The 18819-nt window shown below is 37.5% G+C and overlaps 1 protein-coding gene across 1 annotated transcript in view; it reads right to left on the minus strand.

Moving 5' to 3' along the window:
* Positions 1-9166: 9166 nt before the first annotated feature.
* The window catches only part of LOC138355440 (E3 SUMO-protein ligase PIAS1-like), a 31785-nt gene continuing 22132 nt past the window's right edge, over positions 9167-18819 (minus strand). Inside the window, exon 3 of the mRNA XM_069310366.1 lies at positions 9167-11661. Within this exon, the coding sequence (XP_069166467.1) occupies positions 11535-11661 (127 nt within the window). The 3' untranslated portion in view covers positions 9167-11534. The remainder of the gene's footprint in view (positions 11662-18819) is intronic.

An 18819-nucleotide genomic window follows, 5' to 3' on the forward strand; every position in this document is an offset into this window, starting at 1 on the left:
TTTCGGAATGCTTACCTTTCTGGGTGCCTGACCCGGTCGATGGCAGACATAGAATGCTTCCAACCACAAGGGGGTTTCTATAGGCCATTGCTCCCCTTGCCTCTTCTGAGGGGGCCAGATTCTGGCTCGTGGTCCCCGGTAGGCCCATTGAACTCCATAGACATGACTGTTGCCAAAGTCTGACATTAGCATATCAGCCTTGTAAGCTCTGGGGAGCCAAAGAGGCTCCCCCCAGAAAATATTTTTTTTCATTTTACTGGAAAGGAAAGAATGTATTTTATGTAGTTATTTTTATTTTGGCTGCATTTTTTAGATTATCAAGGCAGTATCTCCTTGAAATGTCAGATTTCCCAATTGCTTTGCATATTTATCTCCACTAATTGAGGGGATAGGTGACAGACAGCATTCTCTAATTGGCCTAAATATGAAAGTGGGGCCATGTATAAGAGATGAGTAATTATCAATAGACAGTACCAAGTCTGGAATATTGAAGATAGTGATTCATCATATTAGTCTGCATTTTTACTAGTGTGTAGAGGATAATTATATTCTGTAGGGGGAATAAACACTGGTAGAGTCTGACATAACTCATAGGTATGACTAATGCTATAATACTAAAGCTGTACTTTAATAATATTGTACTGTAACTGATTTGATACACTGCTTACATTAAATTGTATGACTTTCCAGTGTAGATGTGGGAGCAGTGTTGCTACCATTATGTGAGTAAAGTCTGTGTTTAATATTGTACATTTTCATCAGGGTTATGATGTATTAAGATTCAGTTTTAAGTTATGCTCACTACAATATTCTTGCATGTACAGTAATGTGCATGGTTATTCTGTTGTCAGTAAACTATAAAATCTCAACTGTTGTATATCCATCGCATGCATCACAAATTCTTGAAGATTTAATATACAGTACTATGCTGTATAGCCCAGCTTAACCCTTCTACTGCACACACAAAAAAATATTTTTTAATTAAGCCATATTTTAATGTTTTTTTAATGATTTTGTCAGATTTGAAATGAAAATAGTTGAGTTTGGAAACATTTTGACATTAACTGAATATGTTTATAAAAACAAGACAAAAAATAATTAATAACTGCACCATGAAATTTTTGCCAAAAACAGGCGCACAGTGCAGGGTTAAAACAAAATTCAACGACCATTTGTTTTATTTGAAATAATATGTTTTCTCGAATATTATGGTATTGTTTAAGACACACTGTTCGACTTTCTTGAGTGGTTGACGAGACATGACTACAGGATGACTCGCTACAGAATTCTCAAATTAGACAAAAACCTCCAATCTTTTGACTTTCATATAACAAAAACAGTATACACACACACACACACACACACACACAAAAAAAAAAAAGACCGATTTCAATACTGGCTTACCCATAAAAATTTGGACCAAGATACAAATTTACAATCATTTATTATAAAATCATGGTCATCATACTGTAAGCAAATCACATTTTTTCTTATTTCTGCTATTCTAAGGCTTTTAGTAATAAATATTATTAAAATAAGTCAAGTGTCGAAGGTAATGAAACATCTCTTTTTGGGCAAACTCAGTAATTTACCAGGACATTGGCTCTGATACCACAAGCCACAAAAGTATCATGCCTCTGACTTGCATGCAGGCCTACTGAACACCAGGACAAGAATCTAGTATGCTCGTAGAGATGAGAGGAGCATGGGGAATCTACCTTACAACCAAATAAAACCACCCAAAATTTACAAGCGAAGTCAAACAAACTTACGTATCTTGATGAAAGAAAAGATGTCAACAAGATAAGCGGTAGTTATTGATGCAGTTGTTGTGATAACCGAGATATTTGTAGTGGTGGTTCTGATTGTCATAGAGGCTATGGCCATACCGGTGGTGATTTTTGTAGTGATGGCTGTGGTGGGTGTAGACTATGTAGTTTCCATTGTAGTTGTAATGGTGATTATAGACGTAGCTGTGAAATTTCTGATGACTGTGGTGGTTGTGGTAATTGTTAGTTGTGGTTGGTAGTTGTGGCTGTTATAATTGTTACTGGTGGTTGCTGTAACTTTTAGTAGTAGTGGTTGTGCTAAGTCTTAGCAGCAATGGTTGTGGTAATTGTCAGTAGTGGTGGTGTGGTTTTTGGCAGTGGCAGTTATGGTTATTGTATTTGTGGTGGCTATGATTGTTGTGGCTTTTATTTTTAATTTTGTTTGATTCTGCTGTAGTGATGATGATGATGGTTGAAGAGGTGGTAACATCACTGTCATGTTTGCAGTAGCAATCACAGTTGTAGCAGTAGCTGTGATTGGACTCTGGTAAACAGTTCAGATAGTTGGAGAGGTACCATAATTTTTATTTATAATAGGAGCAATAGTTTCAATAGGAGCTGTGCTTATTGTGGTACTAATGGTTGCTATGGTTATAGTGGTGGTTACGGGCAAAGTGAAAGTGGATTACAGTAGTAGTTGTAGTTATAGTAAAGATTGTGGTTATAGAAGAGCATATGTTTATAGTACTTTTGTGTTTGTAATAATTATAATTGTGGTAATAAGTTTTTGATTGGAGTGGCCTCAGCTTTGTGGTGGTTGTGTTGCTGCTTGTAGTGCCAGCTTTCAGCCAGGCGTGAGTAAGAGGAGGTACAGATCAATTTGCAGGTTTTGCACAAACACAATAACAAGTCTACACATTTTGAAAATAAGAACTGACCACTCAAAATTCAAATAGTGATGGGGTACTTGGTTAGTTTAAAAACTGTATGAAAGAAGGAAAATGTGTTGAAAATATACTTTCCTGTCGAGTCTAAGGGTGGTTACACATTTAGTCTAAAATGAGTACAACAGAAATTAAAAGTGATATATTAACAACTTGGTAGGACTACTTGGAGTCAAAGTTACCATCTCTACATGATAACTTTGAAAAATCTGTGCAACTAAGTCAAAACGTTCTTGAAACTAACATAAATACCTGGACCCTCTTTGGTACAAACTTGTATACCCAAAATAATTTAAGAACTAGTTACTAGTTAATATATGCCATAAAGCAGATAAAAGAGAAGCTGAAGGATGGAGCTGGCACAGTACGTAAGAAGGATAAGTCTGCACAATTCTCATAAGAAAACTGGACAAGTAAATGGACATATAATGACCACTCACTAATTCAAGCCACAGTAACTCAAATCTTCAGATAATTTGAGCAAAATCATAACTGTCTCTTGATTCTGATGAATATTCTTATTACACGAGTTAGCAGTCGAATTGCATACCAACACTCAATTGGTCAATGTTAGTGGACTAATACATTAAACACTACATTAACCCACTGCCTGTGTACCAAATAACAATAACAATAATAACAATATTAATAATAATAATAATAACAATAATATTAGTTATTATCATCATTATTAATTTTATTATAAAGTAATACATTAGCAGTTAAAAAATAGAGAAAATACAAAAAATATCTAAGCCTTTTTTGGTTTTGTTTGGCACAAGGGGAAGCCAGGTACTGTAATTACCAAAGTGTATTAACAGGAAGAGAGCTACACTCATGGTGTCATGTAACTATTTGAAACTACTGACGTTCTTGGCCTCCACCACCTTCTCATCTAACTTGTTTCAACCGTCTGCCACTTTGTTTGCAAAAGTAAATTTTCTTATATTTCTTCGACAGTTTTTTTTAGTTAGTTCAAATCTATACCTCCTGTCCTTGAAGTTCCAGATCTCAGGAATTCTTCCCAATCAATTTTATCGATGCCCATTACTATTTAGTACTTAGTGATCATATCGCCTTTTTCTCTTCTATCTTCTAGTTTTGGCATATTTAATGCCTCTAACTTCTCCTTGTAGCTCTTGTCCTTCAGTTCAGGGAGTCATTTAGTTGCATGTCATTGCACCATTTCCAGTTTGTTGATGTGCTTCTTAAGATATGGGCACCATACAACCGCTGCATATTCCAGCTTTGGTCTAACAAGTCATGAACAATTTCTTTACTATTTTGCCATCCATGTATTTAAAAGCAATTCTGAAATTAGAAAGTGTAGCATAGGCTCCTTGCACGATATTCTTTATGTGGTCCTCAGATGATAGTTTTCTATCTAGAACCACCCCTAGATCTTCTTTATCAGAATTCTTTAAAGATTTCTACATAATTTATAAGTTGTGGGGGGGTCCTATGGTGGTGGTGTTCCATATACTTATTTTGTCCAGGTCTTCTTGAAGGACATGACAATCATTTAAGTTACTTATCTTCTCTATTATCTTAGCATCATTAGCAAACATGTTCATATAATTCTGTATTTCATCTGGTAGATAGTTTATGTAGACAATGAACATTACTGGTGCAAGAACTGAACCCTGTGGTACTCCACTCGTGACATTTATCCAGTGCAATACAGTACATTGCCTCTGATTACTGCCCTCATTTTTCTGTCAGAAAATTTTTCATCCATGATAAGAAGTGTACCTGTCACTCCTCCAATATGTTTGTTTCCAGAACAACCTCTTATGTGGAACTCTGTCAAAAGCCTGTTTTAGGTCCAGTCAACCCAACCATCTTCTGTAAAATCTCTGTGGCTATAACGTAGAAATTGAGTAAATTCGTTACACGGGATCTTTCAGATCGAAAACATACTGCGTGTTATTATGTCGTTTTTCTCCAGGTGTTCTACCCAATTAACTTTAAATTATTTTTCCAAAATTTTGACTATTACACTTGTCAATGATACAGGTCTATAATTGAGGTCTTCCCTGCTGTTACTTTTGTAGACTGGAACTATGTTAACCTGCAGACGAGGAGTCACAATAATGTGGCTGAAAAATGTTGACCAAACCACACACTATAAAGTGAAGAGACGACAAAATTTCGGTCCGTCCTGGACCATTATTAAGTCGATTATGTTAGCCCTTTTCCACATATCTGCTAGGACTCCTGTATACAGGGATACCTAAAAAAAATCAGTTGAAGTAGAATGCTGAGCTCAGGTGCACATTCTCTCAGAACCCATGGTGAAACTCCTTCTGGGCCACCTGCTTTGTTCTTAATTAGCTGCCTGAGCATTTTTCCCCACTTTATCTCTAGACACCTCTAGGTGCTCTATGTTTTCTCTGGAACTTTTATTGTGTCAGGTTCTCTGAAGATTTAATTTTGCACAAACACACTTTGGAACTTTTTATTTAATGTTTCACACATTTCCTTTTCATTTTCAATGAATCTGTTTCTCATTTTCAACCTCTGAATATTATCGTTTACTTGCAATTATGATGTATATGACCTTATTTAATATTTCCATTCTAAGTTGTTTCCCTGAATGCAACAATGCTGGCATCTGCAGCTGTATACATCACTTAACTCTAGTATCTTTATCTCACTCCATCTATGTCGGTGTATACATTGCAATTTTTAGGAGCATGTTCCCCCCTCTCCTTATTCTTAACTTCCCCTTTCTCTAGTGATTTTGTTGGTTTGTTCTTTTGTACCATTTCACTGGCTTGCCTACCCCTATCACCTTGCAGAAAAAAAATTGATTTCTTCTTCTTTCCTGCTCTCATTTAGACATTTTGCTTCTACGAGGTTCAGTTGCAGCTTCTCTGTCTTCTTTTGAAAGATCTCGTCTGAATGACCATAATTTCCCTTCCTCATCACTTTGTAGTTTCTTAACATTCCTTAGTACTTCTTCCATCTGTTTAGAACTATTTAGGGTGATCCTCAAGGGTCGATCTTTCCCTTTTTCGTACCTACCAATTCTTCTGCAATTGTAGACATTCTCTCTGGCTGTAAGACCTTCCACTAGCCCAACAATTTTATCTACTACTTTTGCTTCTTCTAAGGCTCTTTCTGACCTAGATGTTATCCCCTTTTCTTTGCAATCAAAAATTAATAGGGGCTTACTTCACTCAACTGTGTTTTGCACCAATTTCGGGTTTGATACCAGTTCCTTTGACTTCCAGCCTAATATTTGGTTTGTTCTGGTTGCTGCAGTGTTTGGCTTCCTTTACTGCTTCTTCTATTTTTTCCTTCTCCCTGGCCATTTGTGCATAGGCAAGTTGCATATCCTTCTTGCACTGTTCTATTCCCTGTTTAACTTCCTGCATCTGTACTGACAAAAGATGTTTATCCAACAATCCGAATTGACAAAAGCTGTTTTCCTGTTGGATTTCCTTACCTAACCAATTGAAGTCATTTATGTTTAAATTTGCTTTAACTTCTCAAAAGCTATTTTCAAGACTTTATTTTCCTCTTCCATGGCTTTGCATTGATTATTTTCCTTGTATAAGTCTTTCACTAGTCATTCAAGATCTAATACAGTACTTTGCTACTCAAGGGGTCATTACTTTCTCTCAATATACTGATTATTTCAACATATTTCACAATAATATAATTTTGCCAACTTGTTGTGTAGACTGCATAATGCTTTCCTCGTTGAATTCATCACAATTTAGCTCAATTTTGTTTTTCTTCTTGCCTGCAAGCATCTTGAATTTTGTCGTCTGAACTGTTTACACTATGGCACTTTTTTTCATCCAATTATTTCACTTCCCCTGGCACATTCCTTTATTTCACCTTTTTTTCAAATGCACTACATCTTTAAGTTTCTTGGGACACCACTCACGATCATCAACCTGTTCTACAATACTTAGGAATTTGAAATATTCTGGAGCTCCTCTGATCCAGGTGTTGACTTTGCTGTAACCCCTTTCCAGGTGGGGGAGTAACTGGGTCTGTGGACTGGGGAAAGCAATTTTGCTGATTCACCATGTAGAAGGATAGGATTGTTATGTTTAAGTTTCACTGTTTCATAGTAGTTTACACCATCAGTGGAGTAACTCAATTTATACACAAAAATTAATATAGTGATTGAGTACTGTATATAGGCCTACACTAATATGAACAATTCCACAAGGGCCGTGATGAGGGTTCGAACCTATGCACAGGACGTTCCCAGATGCACCTTAGTCAACTGTACCGTGACATGGTAGTCAGGTTCGAACCCTCATCACAGCCCTTGTGGATTTGGATTTGTTCATTTGATATATCACGTTATTGTGATTTCTGTGTCTACACTAATATATATGCCTATATTGCAAGTAAATCTGCTCCTGGCACAGCTCAAGGAATGTTTACAACCTACTTACTTCTTTGCTGCTATTCTGTCTGGCAATGTCATCCAGAAATAAATTTAAACACTGACAGAAAAGGCCAAATTTTGACTTAAAGAAAACCATAAGCCACTGCACAGTAAGCAATTAAATACAATAGCAGAATTTTTCCTGGGTCTAAGGTTAACTCCATAACATTCATATATAGTAGATGTATTATAACCACATTTATATCATTTGCATAAAGATCAGGCAATAATAACTAAAAATTAACATATGGTAACAACATTACCCTTGAGATTAACGTATGATGATAACCACCCTTTAGCCCCCTAACGTGCAGCAATGAATTTGCATGCATGTCCATCTATGCGAAAAAATTATACTTTTTTCTTTATAGAACCTGGATGGAATTTGGATGAAAAAGTATGGAAACGTAGAAATAAATGAATATCTACACTCATTTTGTGTAGTGAACAAGGTCCAACTACTGCACTATGAAAATTTTTCAATATCAAAACAGAAATCACATATCAAATGCAGTCAAATAAAACTACTGTAATGAAAGAAAAAGAAATATAACAGATTTGGAAGTAGTCATGTGGGAAGACCTTACTTTTAACGAACACAATAAAGTAGCTATCACAACTGCAAGAATATCGACAAATTGGATAACAAGAACCTTTCAAACAAGATATTCCATACATTCCATACAGACTAAGGCACGTCTGGAATCATCCCAGACGTAGGTTCGAACCCTCATCATGGCCCTTGTGGATTTGTTCATTCCATGCATATAATTATACTTTTTAAGAAATAAGTGTTCTCTAGGACTGAATATTGTTGCACACTAACAGCCCCTTTTAAAACTGGAGAATGTGGAAAGGTCTTTTGCTGCCTAAATCCATCAATAAAACATCTCAATTACATGGACCCTTTAAAAATATTAAACCTGTATTGTCTAGAACATAGACGAGAGAGATGCATGATAATTTACACCTGAAAATATTAGAGAGACTGGTTCAAAATCTGCAATGAAAATAAATCCACATGAAACCAGAATTCATAGCAGGATGTGCAAAATAGCTCCATTGAAATGCAAAGGTCCAATTGGTAAAGTGAGAAGAACTCCATCAACAATCAAGTGCCCAAGACTTTTCAACACACTACCTCTACACATAAGGGGGGGCCTAACTGGTTGACTACTCTCATGGTGTTCAAGAGAGAACATGATAAATACCTCTAAAGAATACCCAATCAAAAAGGCTGTGAGCAACTGCATCCAACAACCTATATTTCATGAGACTTGGCTATGGAGACATTAATCCCTAGGACCAACTACAGATAGTCAACAATTATGTAGCACTCAAGCACCAGACTTTGTCACTCATTCAGTAGCTGAGCCAGATGACCATAGACATCTAGACTTGCATGTCTAGGCGATTGTTTTTATACTGCTATGTATGAATGAATGACTATACAGTACTGCATCAATAAAACTAAGGAAATTGCATAAAGTCTATTGGCCCATACAAGTAACTCCTATTTATATCTCCCAACCACTTGGGCTGGACGTTGAACGACATCTCGCTTCATGCAGGTCAGGTGTTCAATCCACGACCATCCAAGTGGTTGGAAAGCACTCCTTTCCCCTGTCCCATCCAAAATCATTATCCTGACCCCTTCCCCTGATAATTCCCTTTCCTTCCTATTTATACCCACCCACAATAAATAGACCTGCTGGGCCAAACAAGGCAGCTCCTGTTTATTATCATGGACATAAAGAGGGACCAATAGGCCCAAATATGAAAGTGTTTTGGGATATATAAATAGAAGCCATCTTATTTTGGGCAACAGCCTTCTGCAGTTTCTTTATTATGTTCAAATGATGATCAGTAGACATGGTATATGTACTTTATAACAAAAATATAGTTGTGAAAACCATATGAACATAATAAGTATACATATCATGTAATTATAATGGAAAGTTATACCATCGTGATGATTATCGCAATGGCATAGTAACATTTTTCAACAATAATCGCATTTGCATAGTAAGGTAATCATGAAACAATAGCAGGATTTTGTTCATGAGTTACAGTAACTCCACTACATCTATCTAGAGCTGTTATCTCCACATCAGCATCACTGGTGCAAAACCCAGACAATAAAAGCTGAAATCAATGAATGACGACAACCACATTACCCCCATGAATCAATATATGACAATGACCAAGATAAAAATTATATGAAATATTATAGCAATCAAATATTGCCTGTTAGAAATGCTTGAAATTCCCTGTTGAAGTAACTCGTGCAGACCAGACTCTGTGAGCCAGGCTTGTGTTTCTGCCCTATCATGTGATACAAGGTGAAGCTCCATATCTCAAGTGTATTTTCTTTGATGATGTATTTTGTTTATCACAAACCTGACTAATATGAGTCAACAACATGTACTGCATAGAAGACATCAAATCAGCACCTTGATGCTAATAATCCAGGTTATGGTTTGATGCCTGAAGATTATATCTTTCAGAGTTAATAGCGACATGTGGGAACGTGAGGAGAACAAGGAGAAAATTTCACTACAAACTACAAAATCAAATTTCCTTATGTTAAAAAAAACTGGTGCCTTATAGTTGGGTAAATATGATATTTAGGTCAAAACATTCAATTGACATAAGTAAACCTGTAAATTTATTTAAAAACCAAATTGATTTGCAGTTGACCCAAGAACAGGGGCTGGGCTATACTGTATTGTTAATTATGTAACAAAAAAGAGAATGAATTTATATAGCTTTAAGAGTCTTTCATCATAGTTTTCACCCCTTTTTCTATGGGCTGATGACCCTTTCATCCAATGGAAACGGACAATGACAATGAATGGATGGATAGTCTATACACAACTCAAACTTTTAATTCAACATTATTATTAAAATTAATGTTGACATTTAGATGTCATTAGCTTCTGCATCCCATTTTTGTAATTTAGTTGCATCTGCATTATTGTTACATACCATAATCTCATCCTCCTTTTGTGTGGGTTGAATTACTGTAGAGTTCCTTCCACAGTAATTCCCTGTGGGAGGACAGTGATGGGGTAGCAGGTGGGAGGGTAGTGAGGGAGTAGCAGGTAGGGGGAGGGGTGGGGGCAGCAAGGGGTAGCAGGTGGGAAGGGTGGTGGGAAATGGGTGGGGTTGTGGTGCTAGTCATGAGGGATATTAACGCACAGGTGGTGTCAAAAGAAGGGAGGGGAGAGGAGTTGCAGTTTTATTTTCCTATGCTTTCAAGTTAATAATATGAGAAATTCTCAAGACATCAAATAGAAACCTCAAGGAAGAAAATAAATTATTCCTACCAGGGAAAACCTAAATATACCACTATTCGAAGGGATACACTTACTTTTTGCTGTGATATCGCATAGAATTAGGGAAAAAACACGACATGGAAGCAAAACTGAACAATTTCAAAGCAAAACTTCCTTTTATGACTTTAATTATTTAAAGTTTCAAGTAAATGAAACAATAGATTCTATAGTTCTTGTCTAGACAAGAAGAAACTCTTGGAAAACAAATATACAGTGGTACTGTGGATATGCACATTGCTGTCAATCAAGTTAAGCACGACTAGGTATGGCCAGTAAATAGATCGGTAACCACATGGATTAAACCTTACCCTTGGCAATGACCACCCCAACAAGCAACATGCCACCTGTATTCAACAGGGTGTACTCATACCCTTATTAAAGTATAAGGCAGTATTTAACAGTATTGTATGGTAATTTAGATACATGTATCCATATTTTGGAAGATGCTAAACATGAGTGATGAACAAAACAAAGCTTGAATATATGACATCAAGTAAACAAAACAAAAAACTTTGTTTCCACTTGCACAGATAAAGCAATTATAGTTATACAACATGAACTATGAGCAATTCCCAATACCATGACATTAAAGCAGTATTTAACTTGTACTATCATGTAAAACAATGTTTATGTTGTAATTTATTTACCATGTAAATTACAGAGAATAAGTCATAACAATGTGGCTGTAAACAAATAACCCAACCCAAACATATGAAATGAAATGAATCTGATGACATTTAGGTGTGTCCTAAACCCTTATCAAGATGTAACAGCAAGAGTAGGAGAGGGGGATCAATATAAGTGAAGAGGGAAGGTGAGGTGACAGGTGGTGAGGGATAAGTAGAGAATTAAAGAATGAAAACTGACCTAACACAATGTCTCCCACTCCCACTTGTTCGGTCACAAATTGAAAAAGTTCCCGGACATACTGCAACATCGTCAGTTTCATTTAATTTCATATCTGTGGGTTGGGTTATTTATCATACTGCATTTACTTTCCAGTGAAATAAATCCAGCCTCCTATATTTACAGGTGTTTCAAAAGAAAATTATACTAGTTTTGTATATGCCTACCTCAGTGATCTTTTTGGTGGCAATTGTTTTTCGTGTGCATTCTTCATCAAAACATCAAAGGCATTGTGATATGTCTTGTCGTCTTTTTTCTCAGAAACCGGTAGAGACTGCGGGCAGTCATATCTGCAGTGGATGAATTTCATGTTGAATGCATGGATGACTGTTAGCACTGACACGTTAATATCATTCAATGTCATCCAAGGACCACTTCTGCTTGTGAGCAAAGCAGACAATGGTATTCTTTATCCACAGTGACTGCTCCACAAATTCTCTATGTCAGAGCAGAAAATGTTTCTGCCATCTGGCACTGTGTGAAATTTTTTAATGCAGGGGCTTTCCCAATTTGACAGGCATTTTACAAATGACTCATGAAATTGCTTCACAAATTTATGTTTTTGTTGTATGGAATGCATTGTATTGGGCAACAACTCACTTCCAAACTTCGCCTGAAAAATCTTTAGTCCATAAGATTTTGGTATGGTCGGTGGGAAATCGGAAGTTAAGATTTTTTCAAAGGAATTAACTGAAAATAAATGATGTTATTCCAAGCTTTGGTTAGAAATACCATGGAATGGTTAGAAAAGGCACCACACAACCTTTTCAACGAACAAATATGAAAATAATGTTTGTTTACAGTTCCTGCAGGACATTGCCAATCAACCAGGTCATAACAGCTAAAAGTGAGCATGCAGGCCACAAGCAGCATAGCCTGGCTGATCAGGGTGTCATCAGGTAAGTTTGATATCAGGCCTGGCTGAGTAGAACAATCTCACAACCAGTCACAGGTAAATATTCCAAGATGAATATTACAAGTCTGCAAAGATAGACAATAAATTCCTAAACAATAGGTCAACTTATCAGGGTTTCCAAATAATTACCATAACTGAAGGGTCTTGAAAACACACAACTCTCTTTCTTCTTTACAGAATAATGATATTGTATTTTATAAAGCTGATAATGCTGTTAAATTTCTTCATCACATTTGGTATGACTAAGACCTGTGAGTGGATGTGAAAATTTATGAGATGCATTATGGAGGAATCACAGCAGACAAATGATATGAAAAGAATAAAATCAATATATTCATATTTATAAGAAGCAAATGGGTAAATAAATAGGTCAGGCGGAGGTAACGGAACGAACTAAACAAAGCAAAAATGAGGAAGGGATAATAAAAGGGGCCATCCAACAAGTGTCCGCATATTACTAGCTGGTTAGCTTACTGTAACACATTATCATGCATCAAGCCAGCACATCCTCAACTCTCCAATACCACAGCATGTACCAAACTTCACAAAACCAGCACAACTGCCTGGCCCCAGGCTGGGCTTGAAGAGAACAACCCCCAGAACCTACTCCAGGTATGGATAAACTGCAAGGCCACAGCATACCCTGGATCAGAATAGCCCTATTAATACCTCCCAGAAACAACACAAAATGATAAGTCCCCCTATATTTCCCACCATATAAGGCTTCAAATATAATTTAACAAAAAATGAACTTCTATTCATGAATGCTTGCAGCATTCATAGAAACTCATACTACAGATAAAATGAACAATGAAGTCCAAACACCAAATATCATTTAAATAGATGTGATAAGAGTAAACAGGTCAAATATAAGAATAGGTTTGTATATTAACCCTTAAAGAGCCATTTTTGTCATATGTTGATTTTAGTTACCATCACCCAGTTTCTATACAAATGATGTAAATGTGGTTGTAATATAAGATATAATGGAGTTAACCAAAAGTCATAACAAAATTCTGCTATCATTTTTTTAATTGCTTACTACTATGTGATGAGATAATTGTGCACTATTGCACTAATCATCAAATCACAATTTTTTTTTCCTGCTGGTGTCTGAATTTATTTCTGGACAATGTTCCCAGGCAGAACAGCAGCAAAGGAGAGGGTTGCAAGACACTTCCTTTGACCTTTAGCAAGGACAGGTTTATTTATTATATAGAACATATACATTATAGGCCTGCATACAGTACTCAAACACTGTCTTTATCGGTTATGTAAACATAAAACAAGTTATTAAACACACAAAACTAGCCTTGAATGTAAAGAAATGCCTCTTTCTAGTGGGTCCATGGTGGCTCGTTGTTAGCTACCTGGACAGCTCCACCCACTTAAATCCATGCCAGGGGCCTCGAGAGTCACTATAAGTCTACCAGGACCCAAAGGATAAAACCTGACCCCATTCTACAAAGCGAAGTCAAAACAGTCAGCCAGCTAAACAAATCCTAAAATACAAGACCTCAAATCAAGCACAAAGTGTTAGATCTCACTCTCCCATATAGTCACTAATAGGTAAGCACCTGTGAGCCGCCCAGTGGTTGCGTGCATAGCTTGTTGCTCTCTCAACTTGACAGCCGCAGCCATTTAACTAGGAAGACAAAAACCTTAGCTCCTGAAAAGGGAAGGGAGGGGGTTCAAGGAATCACCAAGAACCCACCAAAAAGTTGTTTCATTACAATGAATGATGGTTTTCTGGGAGGGCTACTATGTTGGCCCTTTGTTGTTGTCACCAGGGGTGGAGAGCTGTAGAAAGTAAGTCCCAAAGAAGGGGAAATTAATGATACAATAAATCCACCCAAAACCACACAAACCCAGTGCAGACCAGGAGCGTTTACCAAGGAATGATAAGCCATCGAACTACCAAAACCACAGTAGTCAATGATATTACCAGGAAACATTCATATGATATTACCAGGAAACATTCATGATATTACCAGGAAACATTAGAGGATAGAGCCCCTAACTTGTGCATAACATGTCTTTGGATAGACCACAGACTGGCTGAACAAAATGACACTCCAGACAATGTGAGATAAATGGGACCCAGAACAAGGGACCAGGTACACGAGACCCACAAATAGAGTCTTCTCCCGCACACCAGTAAAGGCACTTGGGTAATGGTGAACAGTGGCAACTGGACACAATAATTAACAAAGCATTAATTAATCATCCAAGAATCTCAGCCATTTCAACCATAGCCAGAAAGGAAGGAAAGAGGTGGAAGAGAAGAAAATGACCCCAAGACCAAAAGAACTAAATAAGAGCCTAGAAGCCATCCTGGTCCAAAGGGGCAACAAAAAACCAAGGGGAGGGGAAGAAAATCCCCGAAACCCTGTCTAAAGATCAGGTAGCCTCAAAAGAATCATGAACAATCCTTAAGTGAAAAATGCCTATATGCAAAACTAACCCAACAAACATTGCACCAAATGCTGTTGTCACCATCAGTGGCACTGCCATGCCCGAATAATACAAGGCAACAGTAATCAAAGCAAGTACACACACACATCAAACCAGGTAAGAGAGGAAGGTGAGGAAGGGGAAATGGAAGAGGAACCCCCTTCCCCATGATGGAGATCCCCTCCAAGGAGGTGGAGCCTATTCAAGGCTCCACCTCCCAAGAAAGGAGCCTATTCAATAACACACACACACCACCATAACTGACATCACAGGTCCTACAGTGGACAAGTTAATCAACCCACAGGCAGTGTAATGGAGGTAGTAACAGATGGCCATCAGAATAAAGGAAGACCAACGGCAATCCCCCACAAACTCTTACCCTGTGAGGGCAGAATCAAAGGGCTGGTATATATATAAACACCCCTGAAAACTGCAAAGGGGATGCCAAATCCCAAAGGACTGACCAAGCTTGAAACACTGGACAAAAGGGCTGCTCACCATATACCAATAACAAAAACAGTCTATGGGCATATGAGGCTGTCAAGGGTGAGCAGTGCACCATAACATGAGCACAGAACATCTCAAACTGCACCCATCCACAAAGCCATACAGAGAAGTATAAAACCTGTTCACTGCTACAGACGAGGCACTGTCCACAGGATGCTGGCATCTCAAACAGCAACTTTAACCCACCAGAGAAAATAACTGACTAGGTATGGTCAAGACCAGCGAATACCTAGAGATGACCACTCTAGGCACTAGCAGTTCATGGTGAACAGTTAAACAGTCACACACAAGAAGTGAAGCATAACAAACATGCATTGTAAAGCCCAATACTAAAATATAGACAAAACACACAAGCAGAACAGAACAGTGTCCAGGATGACATAACACTTATTTGAGTAACCAAGGCTTGAAGAAATTATGGGAATTAGAATAGAAGGCTCACAAACCTAAGGCTGCCTAGTAGAAGGATTGACAAGTTAGGAACATGCCCCCTTGGTGGAGAGAAAGGTGTAAATAACAAGTGAACTGCTTCGCGCTCAGGTGTTTTGCTCAGTTCAGGGTTCATTCTCTACAGCTTGTTTACCTTGCTGATTGTCAGTTTTGACTCGTCCACCTTAACTTTGTGGCCTTTCCTTTGTTAGGGTGATCTCATATCCCCCCCCCCTGCTCCTTGTGCCTCTATAAAGGGGGGTCAGGTTTTGGTGTCAGGTTCTTAGTAGGCTTATAATGACTCACAAGGGCCTAGTATGGATTGAACTGAGTAGAGCTATCCAGGTAGCTAGCAACAAGGAGCCACCATAGGAGCCCTTCCAAAAATACATGATGTAAACTAATAAATGAAGTAGACGGGAGCCTTGGTTACTCAAATAAGTGTTAAGTCATCCTGGACACTGTTTTGTTCTGCTTATGTGTTTGTCTATATTTTAGTGTTGGCTTTACAATGCATGTTTTTTATGCTTCACTTCTTGTGTGTGACTGTTTAACTGTTCACCATGAACTGCTAGTGCCTAGAGTGGCCATCTCTAGGTATTCGCTGGTCTTGACCATACCAGTCTCCATGGTGTAGTGGTAAGACACTCGCCTGGCGTTCCGCGAGCGCTTTGTCATGGGTTCGTATCCTGGCCGGGGAGGATTTACTGGGCGCAAATCCTTGACTGTAGCCTCTGTTTAACTCAACAGCAAAATGTGTACTTGGTTGTAAAAACGATTCTTCGCGGCGGGGATTGTATTCCAGGGACCTGTCCGACAAGCTACGCGTACTAGTGGCTGTACAAGAATGTAACAATTCTTGTATATATCTCAAAAAAATAAAAAAATCACGATCATAAACAACCATTAGCCTGATTAATCAAGCTCTCTCACCCTTACTTTGCAAGTCGGCAAGCTGCATTTCTAGTGGCAACGTAGTCATTCAATCTTCCACCAGCTACTGCGTACACCTTGCATAACCACAAAAGAACGATACTTTTTTGTTGCCCTTTTCTTACTTTTTACAATACAAATGAATAATTTATAAGAATTTTTTTTGTTGCATAAACCCTGTGGTCCTTTGATGATAAGCACTTTTAAGGGCTAAACAGAAACTTGCATTCACAAAACTTTAACTATACAAATGAGGTGGTGGTGGTACTTGGAATCGAAGTAGAGAACAAAAACCTTGTTATTATTCTAATATACAAATCTCCGTATGCAACAGTTAACTCAAAAAAACAATCAGCAAAACAGAAAATTCTCTCAATAATCTAGAAAATCCTTTGCCAGATTTCTTTCATGGAGACATGGATGAAGAAATAACTCAACACAAGTCGGAGAGCTCATTAAAATTTGTGACAAATGCTTGATCAACCAACAAATAACAGAGCCAACTAGCTAGGAAAATACTCTCAATTTGAAGTTTACTATCGTTGAAGGAATAATCAGAGACATTAGCTCTCTCAGACACCAGATACTCAGATCAGAAACTTGTATAAATCCAAACTAACATGATACATGACATGTGTCCCAGAAAGAAAAACAAGGTTCAGTACATAGAATGTCAGCTATAAAAGGATTGACTGGGAAAATTCAAAACAACTACCATACATATAATTAAAAACCCATCATAGTTCAAAAATTCCCACACAAGAAACATAACAATTGATTGCCAAAGTGTACACTGTTTGCTTGAAATATGTTCCTTTGTTGAAGATCAAGAAAAGAATCGACTTAGTGAAAGTGCAAGGCACTACAGAAGGCAAAGAATATCTGATATGTTCAAGCCTGCATGAACATCTTTACTGTGACAAAGTAATCTAAACAGTGTGTGTGTGAAGAAATTTTGTGAAGATTTAGAGCTCATATCAGAGAAAATGCAGATGGAACAAGCCATATTTAGACCAGGAAAAATCTAAAATACCTTTTCACATATGCAAAAGCAAACTCAAACACCTTGGCCATTACAAGACCAATACTGTACTTACAAGAGATGGCTCACTCTTGTGAAAAAATAAAGAACTCTGAGAAAGAAAAGATTTAGGGGTGGTTGTGGATAGTAAACTGCCACCAGAGGATCACATCTAAGGTGTTGTGAGATGAGCCTACACTATGCTAGTAAACATAAAAATATATGGATAAAGAAATACTAAAGAAACTGTTCATGAAATTCATTCAACCAAAATTGGAATATAAAGCAATTGTGTTGTGCCCATATATCAAGAAGCATATCAATAAACTAGAAAGAGTGCAAAGACACACTACTAAATAGGCATTAAATATGTCAAAGCATATATATAGAAGAAAAAGATGTGGCAATAGTGGCAGAAATCAACACAATTGAAAAGGAGGATTATTTTTAAGCCTGCAGCTTCAAGAAAAGGCCAGATTCAAACTAAAGAAACAAAGATGCCAATAAAACATACAAGCATAGCTCTCTTCCTGTAGCTACATTTAGCAAACTACATAAAGAATGACACCAAAATTTGTGAAATTTTGAAAGAACAGTAGAAAATCTATGTTTACCAGACCACCAACCAGAAGGCCTGGTCAGAGACCAAAGCCATGTGGGACAGTGATCTTCAAAATCTTCAAAAGGAAACCAAAAGTAGGTAAGCTAGCACCCTAATAGAAGATCCTTCCAACATTCTTTCATCAAATACAGGTAAGAAATGTTGTTGGAACAAAAGTGGTCATTTTTCAAGAGGTAATTGGACAAGTTCCAATATGAAATGCAAGACTAGCCAGGTTGTAATGGTGGACCTGTGAGTCACTGCAAACAACAGCCTAAATGATCAAGTTATCATCAGACAAGACCAAGCTTGGAGACTAGAAACTAGAAGACCTCTTCAACTGACTACAGGTAATATAGGTACAGGTCAATATATCAACTTACTATAACAATACCCGATTTCCTGATACCCTGTTTCGTAAGAGCACTTTCCTTTCTCGAGCAGTCCAGGTACATGCATAATCTTTCCAGATAATTTGGTTTTTTTAAATGACGAATATTCTGAAGGTACTGTAGAGTAAAACATTTTCTAGAGATCTCCACAAAATTGTTTGATTACAGTTCGAGTACATCAGTCTCCAATTGTTC

The sequence above is a fragment of the Procambarus clarkii genome, chromosome 67, assembly GCF_040958095.1.
Source record: "Procambarus clarkii isolate CNS0578487 chromosome 67, FALCON_Pclarkii_2.0, whole genome shotgun sequence".
In the NCBI taxonomy this organism is placed as follows: domain Eukaryota; kingdom Metazoa; phylum Arthropoda; class Malacostraca; order Decapoda; family Cambaridae; genus Procambarus; species Procambarus clarkii.